The sequence below is a fragment of the Lonchura striata genome, chromosome 8 (assembly GCF_046129695.1).
Source record: "Lonchura striata isolate bLonStr1 chromosome 8, bLonStr1.mat, whole genome shotgun sequence".
NCBI classification, from domain to species: Eukaryota; Metazoa; Chordata; class Aves; order Passeriformes; family Estrildidae; genus Lonchura; species Lonchura striata.
In genome coordinates, this window is record NC_134610.1 from 30,928,228 (window position 1) to 30,952,412 (window position 24,185).

The following is a 24,185-nucleotide window of genomic DNA, read 5'->3' on the forward strand; positions in this document are numbered from 1 at the left end:
CTGATCTTCCTTTTGCTCCTTTTGAGGCAGGATTTAGCTGTCTTTCATACTGAGAACTTATTTTAACATAATTTTAACTAATAAGGTGAACTTCATGCTACGTTAAGCTTCATTTTCAAAGTGGAAAAGGAAGAGAACTGTGAAAGATGTTCCTGCTTTCCCTGTATTTCTTCCATAGAAGAGCTAGGACTGCAAGTAAGAGCAGGGGCAAAGAAGCTCAAGGGGCAGAGGAAACTTGGCCTGAACAAAACCTGTTATTACAGAAGTGTCTGACTTTGGTGAAAATTATATATTGCTTTTGACTAGCAAATTTTACAAAATAGCAAAGTTACTTTATTATTTGTAAAGTCAGTGATTAAAAATGAAAGAGATAACATCTCAGATAATGTTGGAGAGTTTGTTTGTTTGTTGTCTCGGTTCACTGATTTGAGGACGAAATGAAAACTCCTTTGGTCACTAAAGGAAATCAATTAGCCAAGATATTCAAAGCTTTGATCACAGTTTTGAATCTAAAAATAAAATAAACAAACTGCAAACATAAGTTGAGGCATCAATAACAGTAACTGATAAACCAGCTTTATGGTTGGGATAATTTAGCTAGTTTAAAATAAAGGAGCTAGCAGTATAAGAAAGCCATTTTGAAATACTGGCAAAAACTCTTGCTTTTCTGAGCACTACCTTCTACCTATGCCTTTGTTGCTGTTCTCATGAAGAAATTAGATGAGTTGATGGCTGCAATGTGTGTTCTTGAATAATAAGCCTAATTCTTAGTTACACAGCTACATCTGTAAAGGTCAACAGAAGACAAAGGTCTTGGCTCCAATAATGATACTTCCTTACATGTTAAAAAGTTCACAATTCCTTTACAGTTTTCATTTTAGAGGCTAATAGAATAATCACCCTCAGCAGTTTATTGTCTAAATTTATCAGTCTAAAAGTATTTTCTTTGAACTTCTGGCGACTGTTTTATTTGTTTATTTACCTATTATTTAGGGAGAGGAGGAAGAGGGTGTAAGGGGAAACCAGGAATTGCTGCATGAGAGCTGAGCTGAGTTGGGTATCACACCAAACAAACACGTCTTGGGAATGTTCTAGGTGTGGTTGCAGCTCTCCTAGCACAAGGGACAGGCTCTGGGACAAACGAGTGAGGTTTGGGTGTACAGCATTAAAACTTCATGTTCTGAGCATAGAAAAACCTCTTGAAGAAAAATCCTGCCTTGGTCTCATTGGAACTGCAATTCTGTGAACATCTTAAACTATGTATTCATGTATTATCTGGTTTCGTTATACACAGATTTTTTCCCTCCAGCCAGCTCCTCACAAAGGCAGTGGGAGCTTGTGTTGGCACAGGAGATGCAGCAGCAGGCAGCAGATGTTAGCTGGGAGGTGGGAATGCTTCTTTCCATGGTGGCCACTTATGTGCTCAAAGCATTTGAGAAAGCCACAGCCTCAGGAACTGCTGATACGCAGGTTCCAGAGCTCTGTGGTAACTTTGCTTACAGCCACATTATGGTATTTACCTAAAGGGCTTCGCTCCCTCCATTACCAACAATATTAACAAGAAATTCTTTGTAAGAAGCTTGGGCTAATTCACTTTCAAACCACACATACAACTCAGAATACTGCCCTTGCAGTATTTTAAGATTTGATACTTTACCTTGTTGTAGGCAATGTGACTTTGTGACCCTGGACTATAAAGTGAAAGGGTGCTTTTTGAGTGATTTCTGAAGAGTAGGGATTTCACCCTGAATTGGCTTTACAGTACAAACACAAATATTGTTCATTATTTCTGATAATGATTTCATCTGGTGAAGAGACCCTACTGTGACAAGCTCACCCCTTTATGTTAATGAACTAGTTAAAATGCAGAGCTGTTCAGAGTATTATTTAAGTGTCTTTTGCAACCTTAGAGAGGAATGACCTTGCTGCCCTGGCTAAATTCCAGTTTACATCATTACAGCCTACTATTTAACTCCTGAAGGAAATGCTGTGCAGAGGCCAAAGTTAAACCTGCACTGTTCAGTCTGAACTGGGATATCCACAAAAACCAGCGCTCTGCAGGGATTCTGCACTGGGAGAGGGGTTTGCTGAGAAGCACTGGGGTGTTAGCTGACATAAAAATTACTGCCTTTGCTTCTGCCATCACCAGAAAGACTCAGATACTAATGGTAATCAGCAACGAGTACAAGCCAGAACTGAGAAAGAACAGGCTTTAGGACCTTCCAGAAATCTTTTAAGTGACCCTGACAAGTTTTGCACTTGAAATTATAAATTAGTCGGAACAATATTTAACCTGTAAGCAATTAGCCCAAAGAAGGGCTGAAGGACAGTTCTGGTGTTGCTAAGGCCCAGGGAAAAGTAAAAATAAAAGTTAAACGGGATGTTATTTTATTTAAAGGAAATAGAGTAGCATGCTTTAATTTTTTTTCTACAGATTCTTATTGAAGAATGGCACAGAAATTTTGCAGGAAAGGAAGATTACTTTTATTAGGAAAAACTGTGCCTGTCAGAAAAGGTAAGCACTGAACAGATCCCATACATAGAATAGCTTTTATCAGAGGTCTGCAAAATTAGACTAGCTAGCATCTGTCAAGAATAAATATACCTCAGTTCCTCTGCTATGGGGCAGAAGGTCTGTTCAGGTTTCTCTGAGTTATATTTGAAGCTGTTGTTGTTTTTCTCTGTCCTATTCTCTGCTGGTTCTAATTCTGGCTGTTAGCATGTGCTTTAGAAGGCTCACTGCAGACTGGGATTTGGCAGATTGAGGTATCTGAAAGAGCCTCCCCAGGGTCAGACACACAAATGATTGTTAGGCTGAAATACAAAGATCCAGGTGATCCTAAAACATGCAGCAAAATTTGCAGGGTTTTTTTCCCCCGTTCTTGAACTCAAAAATCCATAGCAACTACAGTTTAGTAATATCAGCCTCTTTCTCATAGCTTTCCTGCCAAGTCTGCCCACCAAGGACAGGGCACGTGTTGGAGCTGCTGTTAACCAATATCTGGTTTGGGCCTCACAAAATGCCACTGGAGAGAAGTGATTTTCAGTCTCTGTGGAACTACACTTGACTGGAACAAATGGGCTAAAATTACTGGCCACCTCTTCAGCACTTAGAGCAACACCTGAGCAGTCTCAGAGGAGCAGCCCCTCAGTCAAAGCCCATTGCCACAATGTGCTCCATAAGACCTTGCTTGTATATTTATTTTTTGTAATGCTTGCCTTAGCTGCTGCATTTTCAGACCCTCATGTTTATCCAACCACTTGTCTGAGTGGAAAATTTGGGAAGTAAACAAGTTCCCTTCTAGGCACCTGCCATCCTCGTGTGTTCTGTCCCTCAGCCTAAATAAAGCTGTGGCTGCTTCTGTGAATCGCTTTCCTGCTGTGTGCACAGGGCACCCACAGGTATTGAACACTGACCTCCACACATGCAGAGGTATTTTCTTACCTGTTGTATTTATCATGTAACTGGAATAATGAGATTAAGTTCAACCTTCTTCTCTATGGTCTTTTGTGTCAAATCTTTCTATAAAAGAATAATATCTTATAAAGTAGCCTTTAGAAGGAAGAAGCAGAAGCCAAAAAAATCAAATGAAGATTTGACTTAGGACATCACAGTAAATACAGGGACTGATATGGCTACTGAGATACACAAGATTGAAACAGCAGAGAACTGTTTTAAAACTAAAGCATTCCAAAACAGCCACAGACAAATCAGTAGCAGCACTCCCTCTGCATTCTTTATTCTTGTAATTGCAGTATCAGACAGAAGGCATTTTCTAAAAGGCTGGTCAGGAATGTGCCTATTAACTGCAGTAAAACTGTAACCAGAAATGTATTTCCTTCTTGAGCAGAAAAAACACACACAGGGAACGACAAAGTGAGGGCCCTCTGATATCCCAGTACATTCAGTCTGCTAGGAAAAGCAAAACCAAGTCAGTAATGACAAAAGATTTAAGTCTAAAAGCTGTATCTTGCTGAAGATTTCTAACACAGTGCACTACTACCTGAACACAAAACTGAACTGCACCTTCACGTGCTGACTTGCACGTGAGCTGTCTCTTGCTCATACCAGCTTGGCTTCCAGGAAAGCACTTGACTTTCACAGGAACATGTGAATTCAAAAAAACCCACATGAACAGATATTAAGGTTTCCTCCTTTAAAGCCACACTTAAATGTTGCTGACACAGTACCACCACCAGGCTTTAATGCAGCACTTTTGCAACAACATGTGTATAGATTCCTGATTAACTCATACTTGTTTTTTCACAGAGCTGAAGTCTGATGCTATTTAAGGAAAAATACAAAAACCTTTCAGTGTGTCTTTCCTAGTATGATGCATATTTTGGAGGGAGACTATATGTACTTTTTATTTTCCTGTACTTTCTAATGTTTCCGAGTTTTCAAAACCTAGTATTTGTCAGTTACAGTCTTAAATAATTTTCTCTATTTGTTCTGTAGAAACTTTGCATTTAGGGAAAAATCCACTGGGTCCAAGGTTCTGAAAAGGCGGTATCAGTTTCAGCTCTGCAGGCAAGAGGGACAGAAATGAAAATTGCTAACATTTGGGGAGCTGTGATTTTTTTTTGCTTCAGCTGCATATACCATGAGGTTATCTAAAAAGCTGTTATACAAAGGGAGAAAAATACAAAAGCAGAAAACTGGCCAGAATTATGATAGGCCATGTTTTCCTTCTCTCCCTGTAAGTGTGATAGAAGTAAGAGGCATGAACTTACAGGCAAACTAACTTTGGAAAACTTGTACAGGTTTTAAAATGTTATTTTTCTGCATACTAAGGCCTAAACAGGAAAGAAAAATGCCTAATGATTAAAAACTTTCCTTAAAATTCTCAGTAATACTAGTCCTAGTAAGTGATCTACGATAGAAGAAAACCTGCCTCACAGTTGTAAGTAATGGTAGTCTGAAGAGCTGACTTCACATGACTTTATTGTATGAGAAGATGCAGGAGCCCCTTGCTGCCATGCGACTAAGTTAGCCCTAGCTAGTTTAGGCTGAAACTGGATTACTAAACTATTTTTCACATTCATGTCTGATTAGGAGGAAACATAAAGAGTGTGCAAGGGACTATCATCATCACTCAATTCAAGTTGTGTGGCAGACATCCCAAAGCTTTTTACAGAAACTAATGTTGTCTTCTAAAGTATCTTCATATCCTCACATCCATGCTTTGACATCAATAATAGTGAACTTACAGAATTAAAAGGTAATTTTCTGTAGCAACAGGTTTTAAAGCAGTTTTTGGCTTTTTTTTTTTTCCTGAGGGCAGCACTCAAACCTATTGGTAGAATTGTTTTTAACAGCCCTTTTCGGTGTCCCTGTCTCTATGACAGCATTTCCACCTCTCAGGGTTTAAGAGTTTCCCCATAGACTCACAATGGCAGGCCCAACACCCAAAGTACCTCCCTCCTAAATGTACAGGTCACTGTTGTGCCACATTCTGGGTGCTGCTACAACATCCATTCCTCCCTGGCTGCAGCCTGGACCTCTTTAACCCCACAGCAGCTGATGATGGACCTGCCAGCACACCAAGGGAGCAAACAGTGCCTTTATCTTAAAATGGGAGAGGTAAACCTACCAGAAAAATAATTCTGAGCTGCTTTCCTTGATGCCTATGGATGAATTTCAGTATTTCTATACATGGGTGAAAGTGGCAGATTTTGTCTGTTGTAGGATACACTTCCTCTCAAAAAGTTATGTGTTGCCACTAACTGCCTTCCACTATATGGTGTTAACACAGGAGAGGAAGCAAAGGGTCCTCCTCTTTGTTGGAAAGGCAGAGTAGGGAGAACTCAGGTTTCACTGAGTGTTGGATTGTTCTTGTTCCAGCATTTTTGATCTGAATAGTTTTAACAAAATGTTGTTTCTTCAGAGCTTTTAGTGACTTGTGCCATTTGCATCTGCTTGCCTTCATACTGCAGCACCACAGAGATTGTATTCACTCTAAGGCCCTCAAATTCACCACTTCAATTCTCCACTGTGCTGTGCATAGTTAAGTGATATATTGGAATTGCAGCTGGTGCATTAAAGGCCTGTTAACCTGGCTGCTGCATAAACTGATTAATCTCCTACACGATGCAGTTGTCTTGATATTTGGAAAGATTTCATAGTGGTCTGATACACTGAGTGCCCTCCACCTAAGAATCTCCATACTGTGTGAACTCTACAAAAGATTTATATCTATATTCTCTAACAAGGCCTGTTAAATCACTTCTCATCTGTCTCAACAGCTGTAGAGGACCTTCTGGGGAGGAGACTTGTTAGTTACCTGTACACAGCAGCAAGAACCACCCTGATCTCCCCTGCCATATCTTGAGCTAAGCTCTGTCACTAACTGAAGGCATTTGCTGCTGCTGCTGCTGCTGCTTTAGCAGCAGTAACCCAGCCTCAGTGGGGACGATTTTCAGCAGCTGAGCTGTCACTTTGTTAACTGATCACAAGTCAGACAATGAACTCAATTTTGCTATTAGCCTTTTAAATACACTTGCAGGGGGGGAGGGGAAGCCCCCAAACCAGATTAAGCATTTTCTAAGGTCATAGAGAATCAGTAATAAACTTAGAGCAGAATCAGCTTTTCAAACCTTTAATCATTCCCCCTTGTTCTGCATTCCTTTGAAAAGAGAAGCTGCTAAAATTTTTGGCCAGAGGACCTGATTTTTTTTTTTTAAGAATATTTAATCCACAAAGCTTCAACTTGCAGTATAAAAAAAGTAAGATGTCTGTTTAGAAGGCTGATATCCAACTGTAGTCCATTTTTCTTATTTTTCGTAGCTCTTTTTCCTGGGATTTAGACAGTTTACATGTAATCTCTCCTAATAATTCCACATGGCTTGTATCTTCTTGTTCCATTGCTGTGACATCTTCCTCATCTGATTCATCCTCTGCTTTTTCACTTTCCATTTCTTCAACTTCTTCAGCACTGGAAGATGGTTGGAAACAACTGAATTAACAGGTACTCTCACATACTACAGTACTATAGGGGAGAAGTGTCATGCGAACAATTAAATAAAGATTTTTTTTTTTTTTTCATTTCAGTCTACCTACTATACTTGTCTTGCTATCTCAATTTCAATCCATTTCTCATATAGCTCTCCTCTAAGTGAACTTAAAAGAGTTTTCTTTCTTGAAATATCGTAGGTAACTGCAGAGCAGGCAGATCAGCATTAAAACAAATGTTATAAAATTGCAGTCCTACAGGATCAGGAATGTTGGCTATACTGATAGATGAGACATTATTCAAGAAGGCCATTCTTCTATTTCAAATCTGAAAAGGGTCACTTGGTCTTAAAAACTGCTGCAATACCTAGAGCATTACTAGGAATAAAAAAAATTATTGGTTGTTTGGTTTTTTTTCTTTAAACATAGAGAGATGTTTCAAGTGGCTGTTCTCTTCTGAGTTCAAGAGTTTTAAGCCTGTGCTGATGTATAAAGCACAATTACAATAAATTATATGGAACTGTTATAATTTAAAATGCATTAATTAATAGTATTAATGAAAGTATCTGTTGTATAAATACTGCAGATCTATTAAGAGTGAACTGCATGGCAAAACAGTACTGGTCCTCTAAAAATCATCTGTTCTAACACAAACTATTCATTATTCACAAAATGTAAATGGAGAAGCACACATTACTATCATATTGCCAAGGAAAATATAAGCATTTAATGTTAATAATATATCCACTGTATAATATATACACTATACAGTGATAAATGGTGGTCAATCTTTAAGGGCCCAATGCTTACATGTACCTTTAAATGCACAGCCACAGTAGTCACCACTGTCAAAGTACAAGCTCTGCAAGCGCAAATATTTACGCAGGTCACTGAACTCTCACATTCTTCAGGACTGAAACTAGATGCAAGTTCCCATGTATTAGATTTCTGCCACTGTTCTGTGGCTGTTTTGTTGCGCCATGCACTCAGAGATCTTGCAGCAGTGGCCGGCACAATGGCAGAAGCCAGGGCACACTCAGGAGCTGTGCCTGCTCCCTGGTGAGCTCTGGCCCTGCGAACCCGTCTGGCAAATCCACAACACCTGATTGCAAGGACAGGTTTTCATCCCTGGCCTGGCAGAGCTTCATGAAGCACTTTAAAGAATAGATGGCACAGAAATGCAATCATTGAACTGCCTTCAGTGTTAGTGACAAGATATTAATGCTAATACAAGACCACTGTCATAATCCCTGTGCCTGCATTTCTTTGATCCCACAGAAGCAAGCTACAATTTTAAATACCTACCAAACTACTCTATTAAATTGGCATTAAGGCACTGTAAGCCAAACTTAATTGTGCTTACAATATATGCTTGTATTTTGTAGTTTAATTAGAAATGACATTTGAGTTCTAAACAAATTCTTAAGATCAAGATTCTAACTTATTGGTGTATCTAGAAATTATGCAGCAAATCATAGTAATTTCAAATAAAGTTGAGAATCTAATATTTAACCAAAAATAGCACTAAAAAGCCGTTAAAGCACTGGAATAAAGTTAAATTCATAGAGAATATTTGTGTGTAAAAGGCAGCGTTTTGTGTATAAGCACACTATGCAAAACCCAGCAAAAGTAACAGCAACAATAGAGCCAGTACACTAAACAGGCAGACCATTACCACACTGAAGTATTCTAGTAAATTACTGAATAGATAAAGGGAGTTTGAAAACTGCTTTTACACTTCAAACAAAGACTCACATAATTTAAAGTAACTTTGACAACTAAGGAGAGTTCTTGTACTTTTCTTACCTTTTGTTCTCTTTGGAGATGAGCAACGAGTTAATAAATATAGTGCAGAGGAAGGAAGCAGACGGCAAAACGTGTGCTGGAGTGTGCAAAAGCTGCAAAGATAAAACAGAAACTTTATGAAAGGCTTTGTGTGTTGTGATTTTGCTTGCACATTTACTGTAATTACTCCTACCTCTTTGACAGCAGGTGAAGCTTGCTCCTGCTTATTATGAACAACTGGTTTTCCAAGGTCTATATCCTCCTGTGCTTGCTGACGTCTGTGCTTTCCCAACAGTACACTAAATGGTGTCACAGGAAGACTTTCTTCTACTGCCAGCTTGGAAAAATGTAAGTAGAATTTTAGTGTCACAAATCTAAGTTCTATCTTCTTTTAAGTTACCAAAGTTCAGAATAAACCCAAGTAAGAAAAGCCTACACTCAAATTTAACTCAACTGACCCATGTGGTCTTTGTACTCATTCTCTGTCAGGTGTCTGGAGAGAAGGAGAGAATCCTGCACAGAGGGTTGCAAAACTCTCCAGAATCTAGACCCAAGAACACTAGATTTAAGTTTGCTGATCTATTAACTTCCAAACATGGAAGGTGGTGCATGTGCCAGAAAACCAAAGGATGGGATTTTCTGATTCCACAGAGCCAAAAGATCATTTATATTCCAAGATAAGGAAAGAACTTACTCAACATTTTGCTTCATTTGTGTAAGTTAAATCTTTAAGAAAAGTATTCTTCCCCCCCCCACCCCCACTCCCCAGGGGAAATGGAGAGCAGCTCACTAATACTTCAAAAAATTTTTACAAACAGCACTTCTTGTCAAAAAATAAGCAAATGCAGCTTACTGCCCCTTCAGCTAAGTGACTCCAGGTAAGGATCTGGTGTGCATTGTAATGACAAAAGGGAATTTCAATATGACAAAACAACCATCAGAATCTTGGACTCTTCTGTCCATCTCACTATGGAACTTCTATGAGAGGTACCTGTTTGCTTGATGGCGTGAGCCTTTCTTCCAGAGACTTTGTGCTAAGTGTCATTAGCTCCTAAAATACAGAAGGATGTAGCACAGTTATCATATGTCAAACTGCTTTCTATATTTACATAGCTTGCCTACAGAAGCTTCCAACTGGCCCAAAAGTTTTATCAGTCAGGTGGAAGAGACAAAAGCATCTCTTCCTCTTTATTTTGTAAAGAAACTGAAGAGAAGCAAGAATGGACCTAGAGGTTCCATAGGCTTTTTTGGAAAACAAACAAAAACCCCACACTCCCATCCAGAAATTACAGGGAAACCGACTATCACCTGGAAAATTTCAGCAATAATCCATACAGCTTCTAGGTGCTTGTTTAAGTTAAAGAGAATAGGCCATGTTCCCATGTTATCTAGTCTATTTTATCAATGAAGCAGTATAAACTATTCACAGTAGAAAACCAGTAAATAATTTTGATCTTAGGCTGTTTTGGCAGTTGAAAGCTTTCAACGAAGCATAGCTTATAATGATTTGAAATCAAAAAAGGAACTCCTATGCTCATGAGCAGAACTCGGAATTCCTATTAATCCATTTTAAAAACCCAGTTCTTCCCCAGGAACCACCTATCAATTACTATTCCTTACTTGTGTATCTGTAAGAAAAAACAGTTGGGAATTTCTTAGCCAAAGGTATTTTTCTGAGCTTATCATTTCAGGTTCATCTCTTGGAACGAAAGCAGCAAGCAGGATCTTTTCTTTACAAAGATTTCTCTGGATGTAGATTGGCCGTGGCTCACTTGGTTTAAACACAAACACTGCAAAACCAAAAATATCTTATTTTTAAATCAAGAAATTCTTATGCTTCTGGCCAGCTGTCAAAGCCCTGTGTGTCACAGCCAGGAAGAATGGACAGGACTGCCTCCAAGCACCAGTTCACATGAATATAACTGAATAACTTTACTCAGTAATAGAATGTACCTTTCACAGTACTCCAGTCCAGAGAACACACCTAGAAATTAACATTTCTATAGGAAGAGTTATCTTAATTTAATGTCAGAGCTCTAAAATGTAGCTGCACAAATCTGTATTTATAAGAGAGGGTCAAGAAGATTTGAGACCCTCACCCAGAAAGTGTGGTTAATCCTGAGATTTATCCTGTACCTGAAACTATCTGCTGGAAGAAATGGTTATACACTTTATTTGAATGCTGCTGTCAGATATGGCTCAGTTTCCACAGGTGCAAGCACACACTGAAGTCCCTCTCCAACTTTCATGGTCTGAATTCTAAGAAAATTTCTCTTCCAGAAATTGTGCTTCCCCAGTTTCAAATTCTGCCGATTATGACTTGTGAAAGAAGGCTTTGTACTTACAGCTGGACTCTTTGGAGAGCCATGAGACTGCAGCAATATGCTCAGAAAGGGGATCAGGTTGCAGAATTACGATGTTGAGGTGGGCACTCCACTCCACTGAAAAGCAAACACGGCAAGAGCCAGAGGTGAAAAGGAGCCAAGTGAAAGGTCAAACATACAACACACAGGGCCTGAGCTGCTGGATAAGGCAGCTCCACTCATTCCCTGGTGAATAAAAACACACAAATGCTATCAACTCCTATACAAGTGTAAGATACACTACCTATTACTGGGTTATCGCTCACTAAACCCAAGATTTATTCTGCACACACAAAGCACATACACACGGACAGGATACTATCCAAAGGATGAAAATAATCCAAATTCCACAGGACATTTTGTAATGTGTTACATCTAGAATTGAACTAGAATTATTTCAAGGTTTCACAGTAATTTCAAGTAATAAATTACTCTAGCACACATACAAGCTGATCTTACATGCACAAGTGAGCAGGTTCCAACAACACAGAAAGCCATAATCAGTGGCACCAATAAGGTACTTGGAACATGTTAGTCTCCCAAAGCAGATGTTCCTACAGAAGTAAAAAGTCAAAACAAATTAGTCACCTTCAGAGTTCCTCTTTGTTTTTCTATGTAGCGATTACTCAAAACTCACAACAACCATTCAGTTATGATTTAGTGTTGGTATTTAAATCCAAAGTTTGCTTTTTGTATTCACCTCTAGTGGCGTGAAACCCACACACAACTATGAGTAAGTCTGATAATTTGAAGTGTGCATAACTATGTAAGGATTACAAATTTCCACAGCACATACAAAGGTGGGATTTAAAACTCTTAAATAAATTACAAACCCATACATAATGTAAGTATTGACATTGGGATTAGAAAATAATTTAATAATTAAAGAAGCCCTACTATTGTTTGGGAACTAGAATGAGAGAAATAGTTAAAAAAGGGTTATTATAAGCTGCTCCAGTTGAAGAAAGCATGTGATTTAATTTCTCAGTCTCTTGTTTGAGAATAACAGAACAGCCTTATGACTTCTAATGGTAAAAGATTTTCAAAAAAGCTAATAAGGGACAGAATTTGTATATTAAAGCATAGCCCTTTGAAGTTATGCAGGGAATACAGTAGTTCATTATATTCAGAGAATAATTTATTTCCTTTTAATATAAAAAATAGTAAAGGTTGTAAGAGGAGGCAGCTGGCCTGGGAAAAGCTTGCCACTGCACCAAGCTGGTGGCTCATGTGCCTCCCACAATTTTCTTGCACACCAGTTTCAGAATAACATTTCTCAGTTTCTAATCTTAGAGGACCAACATGAAACAGACTTCATCGCGCAAAAGAAAATCTTACAAACACACACAGAGCACATGGAAGGAAGAAATCTCTGTATCCTGCCATGATTCTTTGTGTCAAGTGTTTAAAATATTGTGACCACACGATGTTGATGTCATTTATCATGACAGGATACAATGGAGCATTGCTGGGATAGTCTGCCAGGAAAACATGGCTTTTTGAACAGAGGTTATAGAGAATCAAGATAAGGTCATCATGCCTTTATTGATGGTTTAGTGATATACTTTCTATTCGCATGCATGCATACACAAATAAAGAACTTGCATGTATTTATACTTTTCCAGGACTTTGATTCACCCCTGGATTAATGGGGAAAAAGAGAAGGGCTATCAACACACTATTTTTGTGCTCCATGATATAGATTTAAGGAGGGGAGGTATAAGAGACGTAAGTAAGCAAGAAGGAACTGCAACACTTGATCTTATTTTTAACCAACACCTAAAAGCCATTTTAGTCTTTTCTATATACACATTTAAGACTGATAAATTCAATGTTTATGTGTCTATGTTTATGAACATATACAAGGTCTTGGACTGCTATGAATTGATTCTTTCTTTTCTGAGAGTTCAAATGAGACCTAGAAGAGCAGATGAAAAATGTACCTTATATTTCCAGGTGGATGGCAAAATGTACACTTAAGATCCCAAGTAAGTGAATCCCATACAGTGACAGTTTCTTCAAAACTAACAGCAAGCAAAGAGCCATCTTCTGAGAAGCAGCAGTTTGTAGCTTGGTAGTTGTGGTAGCTGCCTATAAAGTCACAGCTCCAACTCACATTATGGTGTGCTGCATTGAATGAACAAGACAGTTAATTCAAGTCCATACATGAAGAAAGGAGAATTCAATTATTATTGCAAAGTAGGCTCAAAAGCAAGGCAGTTTTCTTTAATAATTTTTGAAGAGTACAGAGAATCTGCCCTGTTCTAATATGAGAAACAGCTGGTAGGGTTTTCATTTCTCCTCAGTTTTGCATTTGAATAGTGAACCTTGAGACTGGCATGGTACAATATTCATGTACCATGAAAAACTCCATTAACTGTGCTCTCACAGAGGCAGAGGTCAGGTAAAATGATTCTCAGAGTCAACACTTATTGTTCTGGAAAAATTGTTCTGTCGTAACTCTAGCAATAGCACAGGATCATTATTCAAAATCTGAACACAGGTTGCATTTGAGTCCAACAAAGGTCATTAATTTGCAGAAGATTTGAGTATCACCAAATGACCCTACCAGCATGCTTCTTTCTGTTGGTTCACCTGCCACTGCATTCTGTTTGGACACCTTTCCCACTGTTGATAGTTATCCGGAAAATAAACTGGAGCGAGGTGATGTACTTATCACATTAACATAGATTTCCCAGTATAAAACAATTTCTACATGCTTTTGAAACATTTGAGTAGGATGAGGACAAAAAGGAAAATCACCCTATGCTAAGTTATCCTTTATATAATGGCTACAAGGTGATTAAAAGACCTGCCTGTAAAAAAACCCAAAAAAACCAAACAAAACCAACAAAAACCAAAAGGCCAGAAACGATTGAGTACTTCCAACTGCATGGCACCATCTAGGGGCCCAGCAAGAGACCTGCAGCAATTAACACACACCAGAGTGAACTCCACTGAGGAGCTCTTTGCTAAAATAATGTTTGCTGCAGAGAAACTGCAGCGTGTAAAGCTTTTCTACCTGACCATTCCTACTCTGCTCCACTGGACAAATACACCACAGCAGTCACCATTAATTGGTACTTTCACATATGCCACGAAACAAAACCCTGTAGTCACTTAAAATACTAATACCCTGATGAAGCCAGTCAGCAGATACACAACTATTTTGTGAAAAGAAAAAAAAAATTAAGTTTCATCCCCAACTGACACTATACTCAAGATCAAAGTATCTGCTTATTAAGTTAAAATATAATTTAGCCTCAGAATAATTTATGAAAAAAACAAAAACCAAACACTCTTTCAGATGCCATTGGGGAGATAACTACTAATACAGTATCTAACTAATACAGTAAACAACACAAGGTTTTGTCTTTCTTCTCATCAGCAGCCACAGTTGAGGGACAAAGAGCTTGGAAAGAGAAAGTCTGGCAAAGCTCAAAAGTACTTTTGAACATGAAAAGACAAACAGACTACTAAACTGCAAGCAGTTCAGCAAGACCACTATCACAACTACTTAGGAACATGAAATGACAATACACCCAAGTGGCAGGAAAGTGCCACTTAAGTGTGCCTGAAACTGTAATAACATTTAAGTAGAAGAATATTAATATGTTGGAAATCTTTTGTGTTTCACATCCAGAGGCATATATAGCAATCAATAAACATACACAGATGGTCTGTTTGAAAGAAGTCAACAATAGTATGTCTTTCAAGAGGTTAAATTTAGTTATTAAAAGTATCTCAGAAATACCTATATACCCCTTCTATGATATTCAAGTACCTAATGGAAAGGAAGGATGTTCAAAAATCGAACTCTAAGTGGTGGATTTGTTGAATTGCAAAAGTGCTATTTTACACTAAGTCAGCTCAAACACAGCTGTATCCTGCTGTACATTGCTGTATCCTGCTCCTTTGAGCAGGAGTCTCAAAGGAAAAGCCAGCCCAGAGGACTGACAAAAATCCATTTTCTCAGCATGGAAAAATCATTACCACAAACAGTTCTTTAACCAACAAACATGGGCTGCCATTCCTTTCTGCAGCATCTTGCCAAGGTGTTTGGCTTTATCAGGAACCTCAATACCAAACTAATACTGTGGGACTATGGCAGAACACCATCACAGGATGCTCAGGAGAACACAATACTTCATGCAGCAGCCAAAGCACATCAATGCAGGGGACTAAGCAAATGAAAGTAGGGTCTTAATTTCTACAGCATGACTTCAAATGTCATTGTAGGTCCTTTCCAACTCAGCTTATTCTTATGGTTCTATGTTACAAGGTGATGTAAGATTAAGTTATATTTTAGCCACACTTACCTTCTGGATCAGAGTCTTCTACCATCACCCAGACTTTAAACACACAGTCTCTGCCAGTTGTTACCAGTATGAGAGAGTCATCTCCCAGCTCATCCATGTCACGAAAGCACATGTCTGTGATGTGGTTGTCATGGGGTGTGTTTATTCTGGTATTCAGTGCAAAGCTATAGGAAAAGAAAGCAGAAGCTTGCCATTCTGTTTAATATGGAATATGGAGAAGACTTCAGTTCAAGATGATTCTGGAATGGGCAGGGAGAAGAGCAATCAAAGGAATTTCTTATTAAGACAGCTAAATGGTATTGCATTAACAGATCAGGTTTCCCTAATGGCTTCTATACAGTAGCCAAGCACCAAGAATTATCACTAGACAAACATCTCTCAACTACTCAGCCTGAACCCTGGGCAGTCTTTCCAGTACTTAGAAAATCAGTCAACATGGTTGGTCTGTGTAGCAGCTTTCTTTTGCTTTGTTTCTTTAAGAAAATAACAATTTGTAGTCAAAATGTAATTTTTTAGTGGGAAAACTAGGGAAAGGCTATTAAACAGATGCATATGTTAGCTAAAGACCAACAATAAAATTTTAATTTTCTGTACCTTCTGGAGAAGAACGAATCAATTAATGATGGATTACAGAGAGGTGGGAAAACCGTATGAGCTACAGAACCATTCTGTCAGGTCCACGATTTTTAATACCAAGAAAATATATGAATTTAAGTCCTGTGGCTACAATAGTCTTTGATTACTGTAAGTAAAATAGATCCAGAGCAATTATTTCCTGTGTGTATTCAGTGCAACTCTGTGCTGTGCCGCAGATGTTGTAGCATGCATGGTAAATCCCCAGGTCTGGAAAAACTCTGCAAGGCAACATCTGTGCAGGGATTTGTGTGACTGACAGCTGGAAGGACAGCTGTTATCATTACCTTTGTGTCTCTTCACTGTAGAACCACAGCTTCAGCTGTAGCTCGGGGTCAGTCACTTCTTCACTCTCCTCCACCGTGGCCAGCCAGGTGCCCCGAGCGCTGAACGCGACCTTCACCAGGTCCGACTGCTTCAGACCCGCCTGATGGATGTACTGGCGCTGCACAATGTCCAGCTGCAAAGCAAGGCCACAGTGTGCTTAAAATTCAGGTAGGGCTGTAAGAGATACCACTCATGAAACCACAGAGAAAGGGTGTTCTGAGGGCTCCAGTGAGACCTGACTGGGCCGTGGCATGAAATATGCCAACACGTGGGGAAAGCAGAATTACAACAATGCATTCCACAATGATGAGAAGTGTAGGAAAGAATGAAAAATAATCTGAAAGTGTTTTACCTACAAATTTTTGACATTTAAGAGGATAGCACACAGTTTCAAAGTACTATTTTCAGTATCAATATTTAGATTTGCTTAGCAAGTCAAGTCAGAGATAAAGCCAAGAACATCTCAACTGGAATCCAGCCTTGTGGGATAGCTGCATGGTTTTTTCCCATTTGCCATATTAAGTTATTTGACTGAGTAAGTTAAAGCTTTGTTATAAGCCAATCCAACTTACACTGAACAACTGTTGGTCACTCTGGAGAGAATAGAACTGCAAGTGGCCTGGCTCTCCATTCAGGACCAAAGCTTTGGTTCTAGGATCAACCACTAGGCCAGTCTTGACATCTCTACCTGGAAACAAAATTCAAGTGACAAATGACCAAAGCTATCAAGTGATACATTCCACCCTCTAAGTGGAAGACAAATTTTACTGCACTTACTTTTGATTAGCCCTTGAATACTTCTGGAAAACCGTAAGTTGCTGTTGATTATTGTAATTCCTGAAAGAGAAAGCAGACCGAGTCTTGCAAAAGGCACACATCTCATGATGGGAAAGAACTGTAACCATGTGTACTGTAAATCTATCTTTTCCCAGTTTATGACACCAAGGTGGAAAGCCAAGTTACAGCAGTCACAAAGCAAATTTCCAGAACTGATCAAAGAGCAAAAGAATCTGTTTTTTTCAGGTTACTCATGAAATTTTATGCAGTTCTTAGTTAATTCATCCAAAATCAACAAAATAAGGCTCATCCAGATTTGCATTTCCATTGAAGTGATTCTAGGATGTGTTTTGGCTTACTGTTGTCTGTGTGCAGGGTGCAGCAGAGAACGCCATCAGAGGACATGGAGATGTACTCGATAGGAGACCCCAAACGAGGTAGGAAATCCTTCTGGCATGAAGATTCATTGTGCCACTGGACTAGAACAGATTCAACTCCACCACTCAACAACCTGGTTCCTTTTCCAGCAACAAAATACAGTTAAAAGGTTTTGTTTAATAAGAAATAAAAAATAGCAGCCTGTGTCTTTACAATGACAGACAGACATGAGTTTCTCAAAACTTTTTAAATTGTCACAAGTAAATAGACAATCATATCAAACCTGGGCAATACACACAGACATGCTTTTCTTTATATCCTGTTAAATTGCTAGAGAAACTTTAATTAAGTAACAGGAACTTGTGTCTACAGTGAAATTTAACAATGCTTTGGGAGTAGTAGATCCCACCACTTTCTGAATCAGCTGGATATTTGTGTTAGGATATGGCTGAATTGTTCTCCTTCAAGAAGAATAGTTCAGATCACACAGTTCAGATAAAAGTGTAGTATTTCTGACAGCAAGTTTGAGCTCAGACACGACTGGCTTGTTTTATTTGGGTGCAAGTAAAGCTGGCAAGAACTCATCTATACTATTAATCAAACAAAGGCAGGTGAGGGAGAAGAGGGGAGAGAAGGGGTTAGATTTTTCCTTCTAAGTCAAAAGGCAGATATCTAACATGATAAATGTCAATCAAAATGTATATTAAAAACTAACTCTTTTAATTTTTATTTCAGATCCTTCCTGGATACACTTAAAATTCTAGAAATTGACTTTTTAGTAAGTGGACAAACTTGGGAGCTTCTACAAATTGTTTCCTGTCTGCTGCAATACTTCAAATTTGAGGTTTTGTTTGATGGAGATTTTTGGGGGGTTTTTGTAGGGTTTTTTTCATTGCTTTGTTTTGGTTATTATTTTTCTTTTACTCACCCTCCACAGAATAAGCCAGATCCATAACAATATCATGATGCCAGTGCAGTGCAGAATATGTGTACGCTTTCCTGTGATGGAAATTCCTCCTGTGTAGAGAGGAAAAAAATCAATTCTTTACTCACATCAACAACAGAGTAAACAAAATGAAATATTGAATTGAATCAATTATATCATCCTGCCCTCTAACTTCTAGACTAGTTTATCCTATGCTCAAGTGATGCAGAAGGAGGGAAGGAACCACACCACAGGTTTTCAGAACCCTCCTGGTCCAAACCTCACATCTTAGGTGTACTGAGCAACTCAGCCCTGGAAGCAACTTAAACATGTAATGTTTTTAATCATGTATTCCACTGATGTGCTCTCCTTAGGACTCTATTTCCCCATAAAGAGTTATTTCAGTTCTTACATTACCTTTTACACCCAAGTTTAGATTTAACAGAGCATAACTTAGGCATTTTTTCCACTTGACATATACACTGTCAGCACTGCAGGTTCATTGCTCATTCTGGCTTCTGAAAATGGCAATGCTAAAGACAAATCAGACTGCTTTGCTCAGGTGTGACTTCATTCCTACAGTCAGAGGAGTCAATGGGATACACAGTTAACCAAAATGCACATACCAGAGGCGAATCTTTCCATCAGCATGGCCAGTTGCTATGCAATCCTCCCTAGGATGGCACACAACACAACTGAAGCGATTGTCTCCTTTTGTCTTCACTGTACTTAAAGAAAACCTTCAAAAGTTAAGAAAGGAACTTTAATTGTAAGAGTTAGGTTGTTTTTTCTAAAACAAATCTTCAAAAGGATCAGCTAGTTCACATAAAAAATAATTCTGAGCAGAAAAATTAAACATATTCAAGTTTTTATGGTTACATGCACTCTCAAAAAATAGTGACAGACTTATTTTCCTCTTGATTTCCTTAATTCTTCACCTTCAATCAAGGTGAAAGAGTTGTTGCTTCTGTCTTTCTCTACCTCTCCTTTTCTCCTGCTTCCCTCCTGCTGCCTGGGCCCTGCCCAAACTATGTCACTTGTTTCAGGTCAGCATCAACCTAAGTATTTAACTGAAAAAAAAATACACTCATCAGCTGCAAAGGTAAGGTACCACTGCATTGATCTGCTCACTGATCATTTCTACAGGAAGCTTATTATACAGTGTCTACACCCCCTCCAGCAGAAAATCAAATATGATATCATGTGTACACACATAATGAGTTAAAAAACATTTAGGATATATCAGACTGAATCAATACCTGACATTTTCATTCTTACCTGTTCAGCAGTTTCTTTTCAAAAAAATAAACTTGGAGATGCACATCCTTCACTGATACCACATATGCACCCTGTTAAAGTAAAGCCATTTAGGACATACAGATTATGTTTTCACATAAGAAACAAATAAAGCACATTTCACTACAAATACTTTACTCTGGAGGCAACATATAAGCTGATGGTGAGTAAATACTTTACCATTGTAAGTGTCAAAGTTTCTTTTTTGTTTTTGTAATATTAAAGAAAGCATAGCTCTTACACGGATTCCTTTACTTTCAGTTTTGTTTTAGTACTGCTGTGCTTTGTATAAAGGCATAAGCAGCACAGCATTTGAGAGGAAAAAAAAAACCCAACCAACCAACACCCAAAGAAGAAAAAAACCCACAGGTGAACATACTTCTCTTCCAAATGCAATTTGCTTCGTTGATGCACCCACCCCATCCAGAACCACTGAGAGCTCCTTGCCTTCCAGATCTTGGCCTGTTCCTTTTGTCAGCTTAACTGAGACCAGCTGGAACGTATCTGATCAAAGAAAAAAATCTGTCTGAAACCAACAGTAGTACTGAAGAACAAGGACCAGACAATGGCTAGCAGTGCAAGTGTAAGCAGAAGAATCCAACAGAAGCTGCATAGTATTTGCTCTTGCTCTGAAGTAGCAATATATTATAGTACACAGTAAGGCCAAGCTGTATTTATTGCAGACATAATCCCATACAAAAATACCCAGGCATGCTGTGAATAGGCCAAGTCTGTTTATGGTAATACTGCCTAAGGTGGGAGAATAATCTCCAGCACTCATACCCAACTTCAGTAGTATAACCTGAACCTTGGTGAGCACTGCTCAAAGATGAGCTGCATCTATGAAACCATATCCATGCAGTACCTGCCTCAAAAGCAAAGACAAGCACTCCTCTAGACAAATATTGGAATGACAGGTGTCACAGAATAAGAAAGGAAGAGGTACAAAGTGAAGGACTAGACATCTGCCACAGGATTTAAAAAATATTTCCCAATTTACCACATTAAAGCCCATTCTTGCAGTTTGGTGCTGGGACAGTAGCACAGACACAGAATGACTGAGATTAAATGGGAGATGCTGCTTGTACTATACCTCGTTCACCCTTCTTTGGAATGACAACAAACACTGAGTCCTCAGCACTAGCAAGCGTGTACAGTGCCAGAAGTTTGTGTCCTACAGTGAAAGTCTGAAGAAAAAAAAGAGAAGGAAATCAGCAATTACTACATTTGTGCATATGTCTTTAAACTAAGGAAATAATGTTTTTAAGAAATGTTCATCTATTAATTAAAATTCTTGATTCTAAGATAAATTCATCCTTATTCTATCAAAGACTGATACAAATGTTAAAACAGTACTAATAAAATATGGAGGCATCAGATTTATAAAAAAGCCTCAGGATTCCTTATCCCCAATACAAAGCAGAAGGCATGCCCAGAGTGCTGGGGAAGTGCTGCAGGTGGGTATTTAGAAGAAAATGTGAGCAAGAGTAAGCAGCTCATATTATCAAGCCACTGGATCAATTCCTATTGGTGTATCCCAAACTGCAGCACACTTCCCAGAGCTACCCTGGACTCAAAACTGTAGCAGGTAGCAAAGTCAGGATGTCAGTACATCTCCCACCTTCTTCCCTGAAAGGATCTGCATCATTATCGTTATCACCACACATTCTATTCCTGCCATAATTAAAAGGGTTTTAGGTTGTGTTAATAGTAGAACAACCCGTCTCAGGCTGATCTGTGCCCATTTTTGACATGCTCTTAACAGGAATAACTCAACATACTTTAATGGGAATGCCATCCATGAAGTCCCACAGCTTAATGGTGCCATCGAGAGAGGAAGAATAGAGCTGAAGATAAAAAAACCAAAAACAATTATATAAGTAATAGCAATATATCAAATATATTGATATATATAGCAATATATCAAACCACATTCTACATAAAATTACAACCATGATTCCAGATAAAAAATACAGGAGAGACCAGCTCTGTGCTGCTTTCAAATAAAGTGCAAACACAATACTATCACTGTAGTTTGAAATGTACATTGTCACAAAGAGTGAATGCACAGATAACCACCATGTGAACATTTCATTTTGCAAAGTTAATATGTAGATCTGTCCCTCGGTAAATAAGTCTTGTTTATATCGAGACACCAAAAAAGCCCAAGCAAACTAGGAGCAGGGAAGGCAGGCTGGGGGCAGAGGGAGCCACTGGGCAAGTTAAAGGGATTTAGTCACATCTGCATCACTACCAGCAGATACAGAAGGGCAAACACCAACCACAGTACTAAAGGGATTTAGTCACATCTGCATCACTACCAGCAGATACAGAAGGGCGAACACCAACCACAGTATTTCTGATCTTCTCACATGGTTCTTTTACCCTTTCAATCAAAGAACCGGAAATTTTGCTGTATTTCAGTTTTGTTGTCATTCCATTCAACTAGTGTAATCCACATGACATTTCACGTTTGTGTTTGTAGGAAACTGACATAGCTCTACCCTTCTTGTCAGGTTTCAGCTAAACATCAGCACGAGGATGCCCCAGTCACACCCAGCCCCTTCCCAAACTGCAGCCAGCCCCGGGACAGCCCCGCGGTGCCACATCGGGGTCAGGGACACCCCCGGCCAGACCCGCCCCCGCAAACCTGCATGTGGTTGTGCGGGTTGAGCCGGATGCCGGTCACCAGGTCGGCGTGGCCGCACAGGAGCCGCAGGGTCTCCTCGGTGTTCACGCTGAGCACCTTCACGAAGTCCCCCGAGGCGCACAGCAGGAACCTGCCGGGGGAAACGCTGTTACCCCGGCCCGAGCGGCCCGGGCGCCCCGCGGCATCCGCAGGCCGCGGGGACACCGGCGGGCAGAGCCCCGCTGGGAGCTCAGGAGTCCCCCCGAGCGCGGCAGCCCCAAGCCCGGTCCCACTTGCTTGGAGTCGGCGGAGAACACAGCCCTGGCGCCGCGCAGGCCGCTGCCCCCGCACCGCACCACGCGGAGCGCGCCCGGCGCCACCATCTCGTCCCGCCGCCGCCCGCGTGCCGCCCCGCCCCGCCCGGCGCTGATTGGCCCCGCCGCCGCCCGCGTGCCGCCCCGCCCGGCGCTGATTGGCCGCGCCGCCGCCCGCGTGCCGCCCCTCCCCGCCGCGCCCGGCGCTGATTGGCCCCGCTGCCGCCGCGCGCTGTGGGCGGGCTGCCCGCGCGCCCCCTCACGGAGACACGGCAGCGGCGCAGGAGGGGAGCGGCCCCAAAGCCGGCTCATCCATCGCTCAGAGTCCAGACGCTCCCTGAACACCTCTGGGAGCTGCCGCCTCCCTGGGCAGCTCCTTGTATCCACTTTCTCTGAATTCTTAATGTCCAACCCGAACCTCCGCTGTCCTCCCGTCGGTTTCCTGGGAGCAGAGCCCGCCCCTCACCTGGCCACAGCCGGCCGCCAGGTGGTTTGTACTGGGCGCTCCGCCCTTCATTAGCGCCCCTGCGAGCATCCCTCAGAGCGCTGGGGAGCTGCGGGGCGTTCTGCCCGTGCCCAGCACCAGGTTTTGCGTCCGAAACCTCCCCCGGCTGCTCTCCGCGGCCATTCCCAGGATGAAAGGCGGGGCTGTGCCGGCCCTGAGGGGCTGCGCCGCTGTCACCCCCAGCCCCCCGAGCACCCCGGTCCCTCCTGGCCTTAGCGCGTGGGACGTGCTGCAGGGCACTGCAAGGCAGAGTCCTCTGCTGGCTCTGGAATTGCGCCCGTCTGAGGAGAAAAATGCGTTAACTCCCTTGTTTAAGTGGGCAGGAAGGCTGAACAGAGGAAACTGATAGGTAAGCTTTGCTGAAACCCCGCTTGTTCGCCGACTTGGACGAGCTGTGGGTTTGCCGAGTTGCTGAGCACATCGCGTTCTCGTATCTGGAGGAAAACCGCTGTCAGAAGCAATGGGAATGTCTGGAGTACGCCGTGATTTGTGGTGTCTGCGCCCTTCACTGCTGCTCCGGAATAACAATTGCAGTTCTGCAGCTGTGGCGTTTTGGCGGCTGCTTACGCGATTTAAGGCATCTCTGGTATGCTTGTAATTGGTTTTTAAACAGTCGCCCTTCACAGGCAATAACAGGGGCAGGTGTGTTATGAGCGGGTAGTTGTGATCATCCCGTCCTTTTCTTCCCTGCTGACTGAATCCTAGCTCGGAGGTTAACTCAGGGCTGTGCAGGGACAGCAGCACACACTGTGGATGGAGTGTTGCGGTCATAGGGAGCTGGGGATGGGTGTGAGAGAGCCCAGTGCACCCAGAAACCTGGCTGCCAGTCTCAGATGCTTTGACAATTAAACAGTGCACTCTCTCCGGAGCTGAGAGAAGAATTTACAAGTGCTGTCTAAATTGCAGTTGGGTGCCACAGCTGTGTTGTGCTCTCATTCTGGAGAATGTTTTAGAATCCAAAGGCAGATGCAAGCTAGTGCTC

The 24,185-nt window shown here is 40.8% G+C and overlaps 1 protein-coding gene across 1 annotated transcript; it reads right to left on the reverse strand.

Annotated features, from left to right (window-relative positions):
- Positions 1-6,583: 6,583 nt before the first annotated feature.
- On the reverse strand, positions 6,584-22,785 carry WDR75 (WD repeat domain 75). The gene is made up of 21 exons (XM_021531408.3): positions 22,682-22,785; positions 22,406-22,535; positions 21,537-21,602; positions 20,849-20,942; positions 20,135-20,259; positions 19,738-19,808; positions 19,086-19,199; positions 18,463-18,551; positions 17,516-17,674; positions 17,157-17,216; positions 16,952-17,067; positions 16,340-16,512; positions 15,420-15,583; positions 13,044-13,227; positions 11,560-11,654; positions 11,083-11,178; positions 10,358-10,527; positions 9,729-9,788; positions 8,931-9,074; positions 8,759-8,850; positions 6,584-6,935 (listed from the first exon to the last, which is right to left on the reverse strand). Exons 1-21 carry the CDS (start codon positions 22,765-22,767, stop codon positions 6,740-6,742), a joined length of 2,484 nt encoding a protein of 827 aa, XP_021387083.2. The 5' UTR covers positions 22,768-22,785; the 3' UTR covers positions 6,584-6,739.
- Positions 22,786-24,185: the final 1,400 nt, after the last annotated feature.

Coding starts and splice junctions, on each gene's coding strand:
- WDR75 (XM_021531408.3), bottom strand. CDS start 22,767: ATGGTGGCGCCGGGCGCGCTCCGCGTGGTGCGGTGCGGGGGCAGCGGC. Junction 13,228..15,419: donor AGAAGACTCTGATCCAGAAG/GTAAGTGTGGCT, acceptor CATTCAATGCAG/CACACCATAATGTGAGTTGG. Junction 9,075..9,728: donor TCACGCCATCAAGCAAACAG/GTACCTCTCATA, acceptor CATTTTTCCAAG/CTGGCAGTAGAAGAAAGTCT.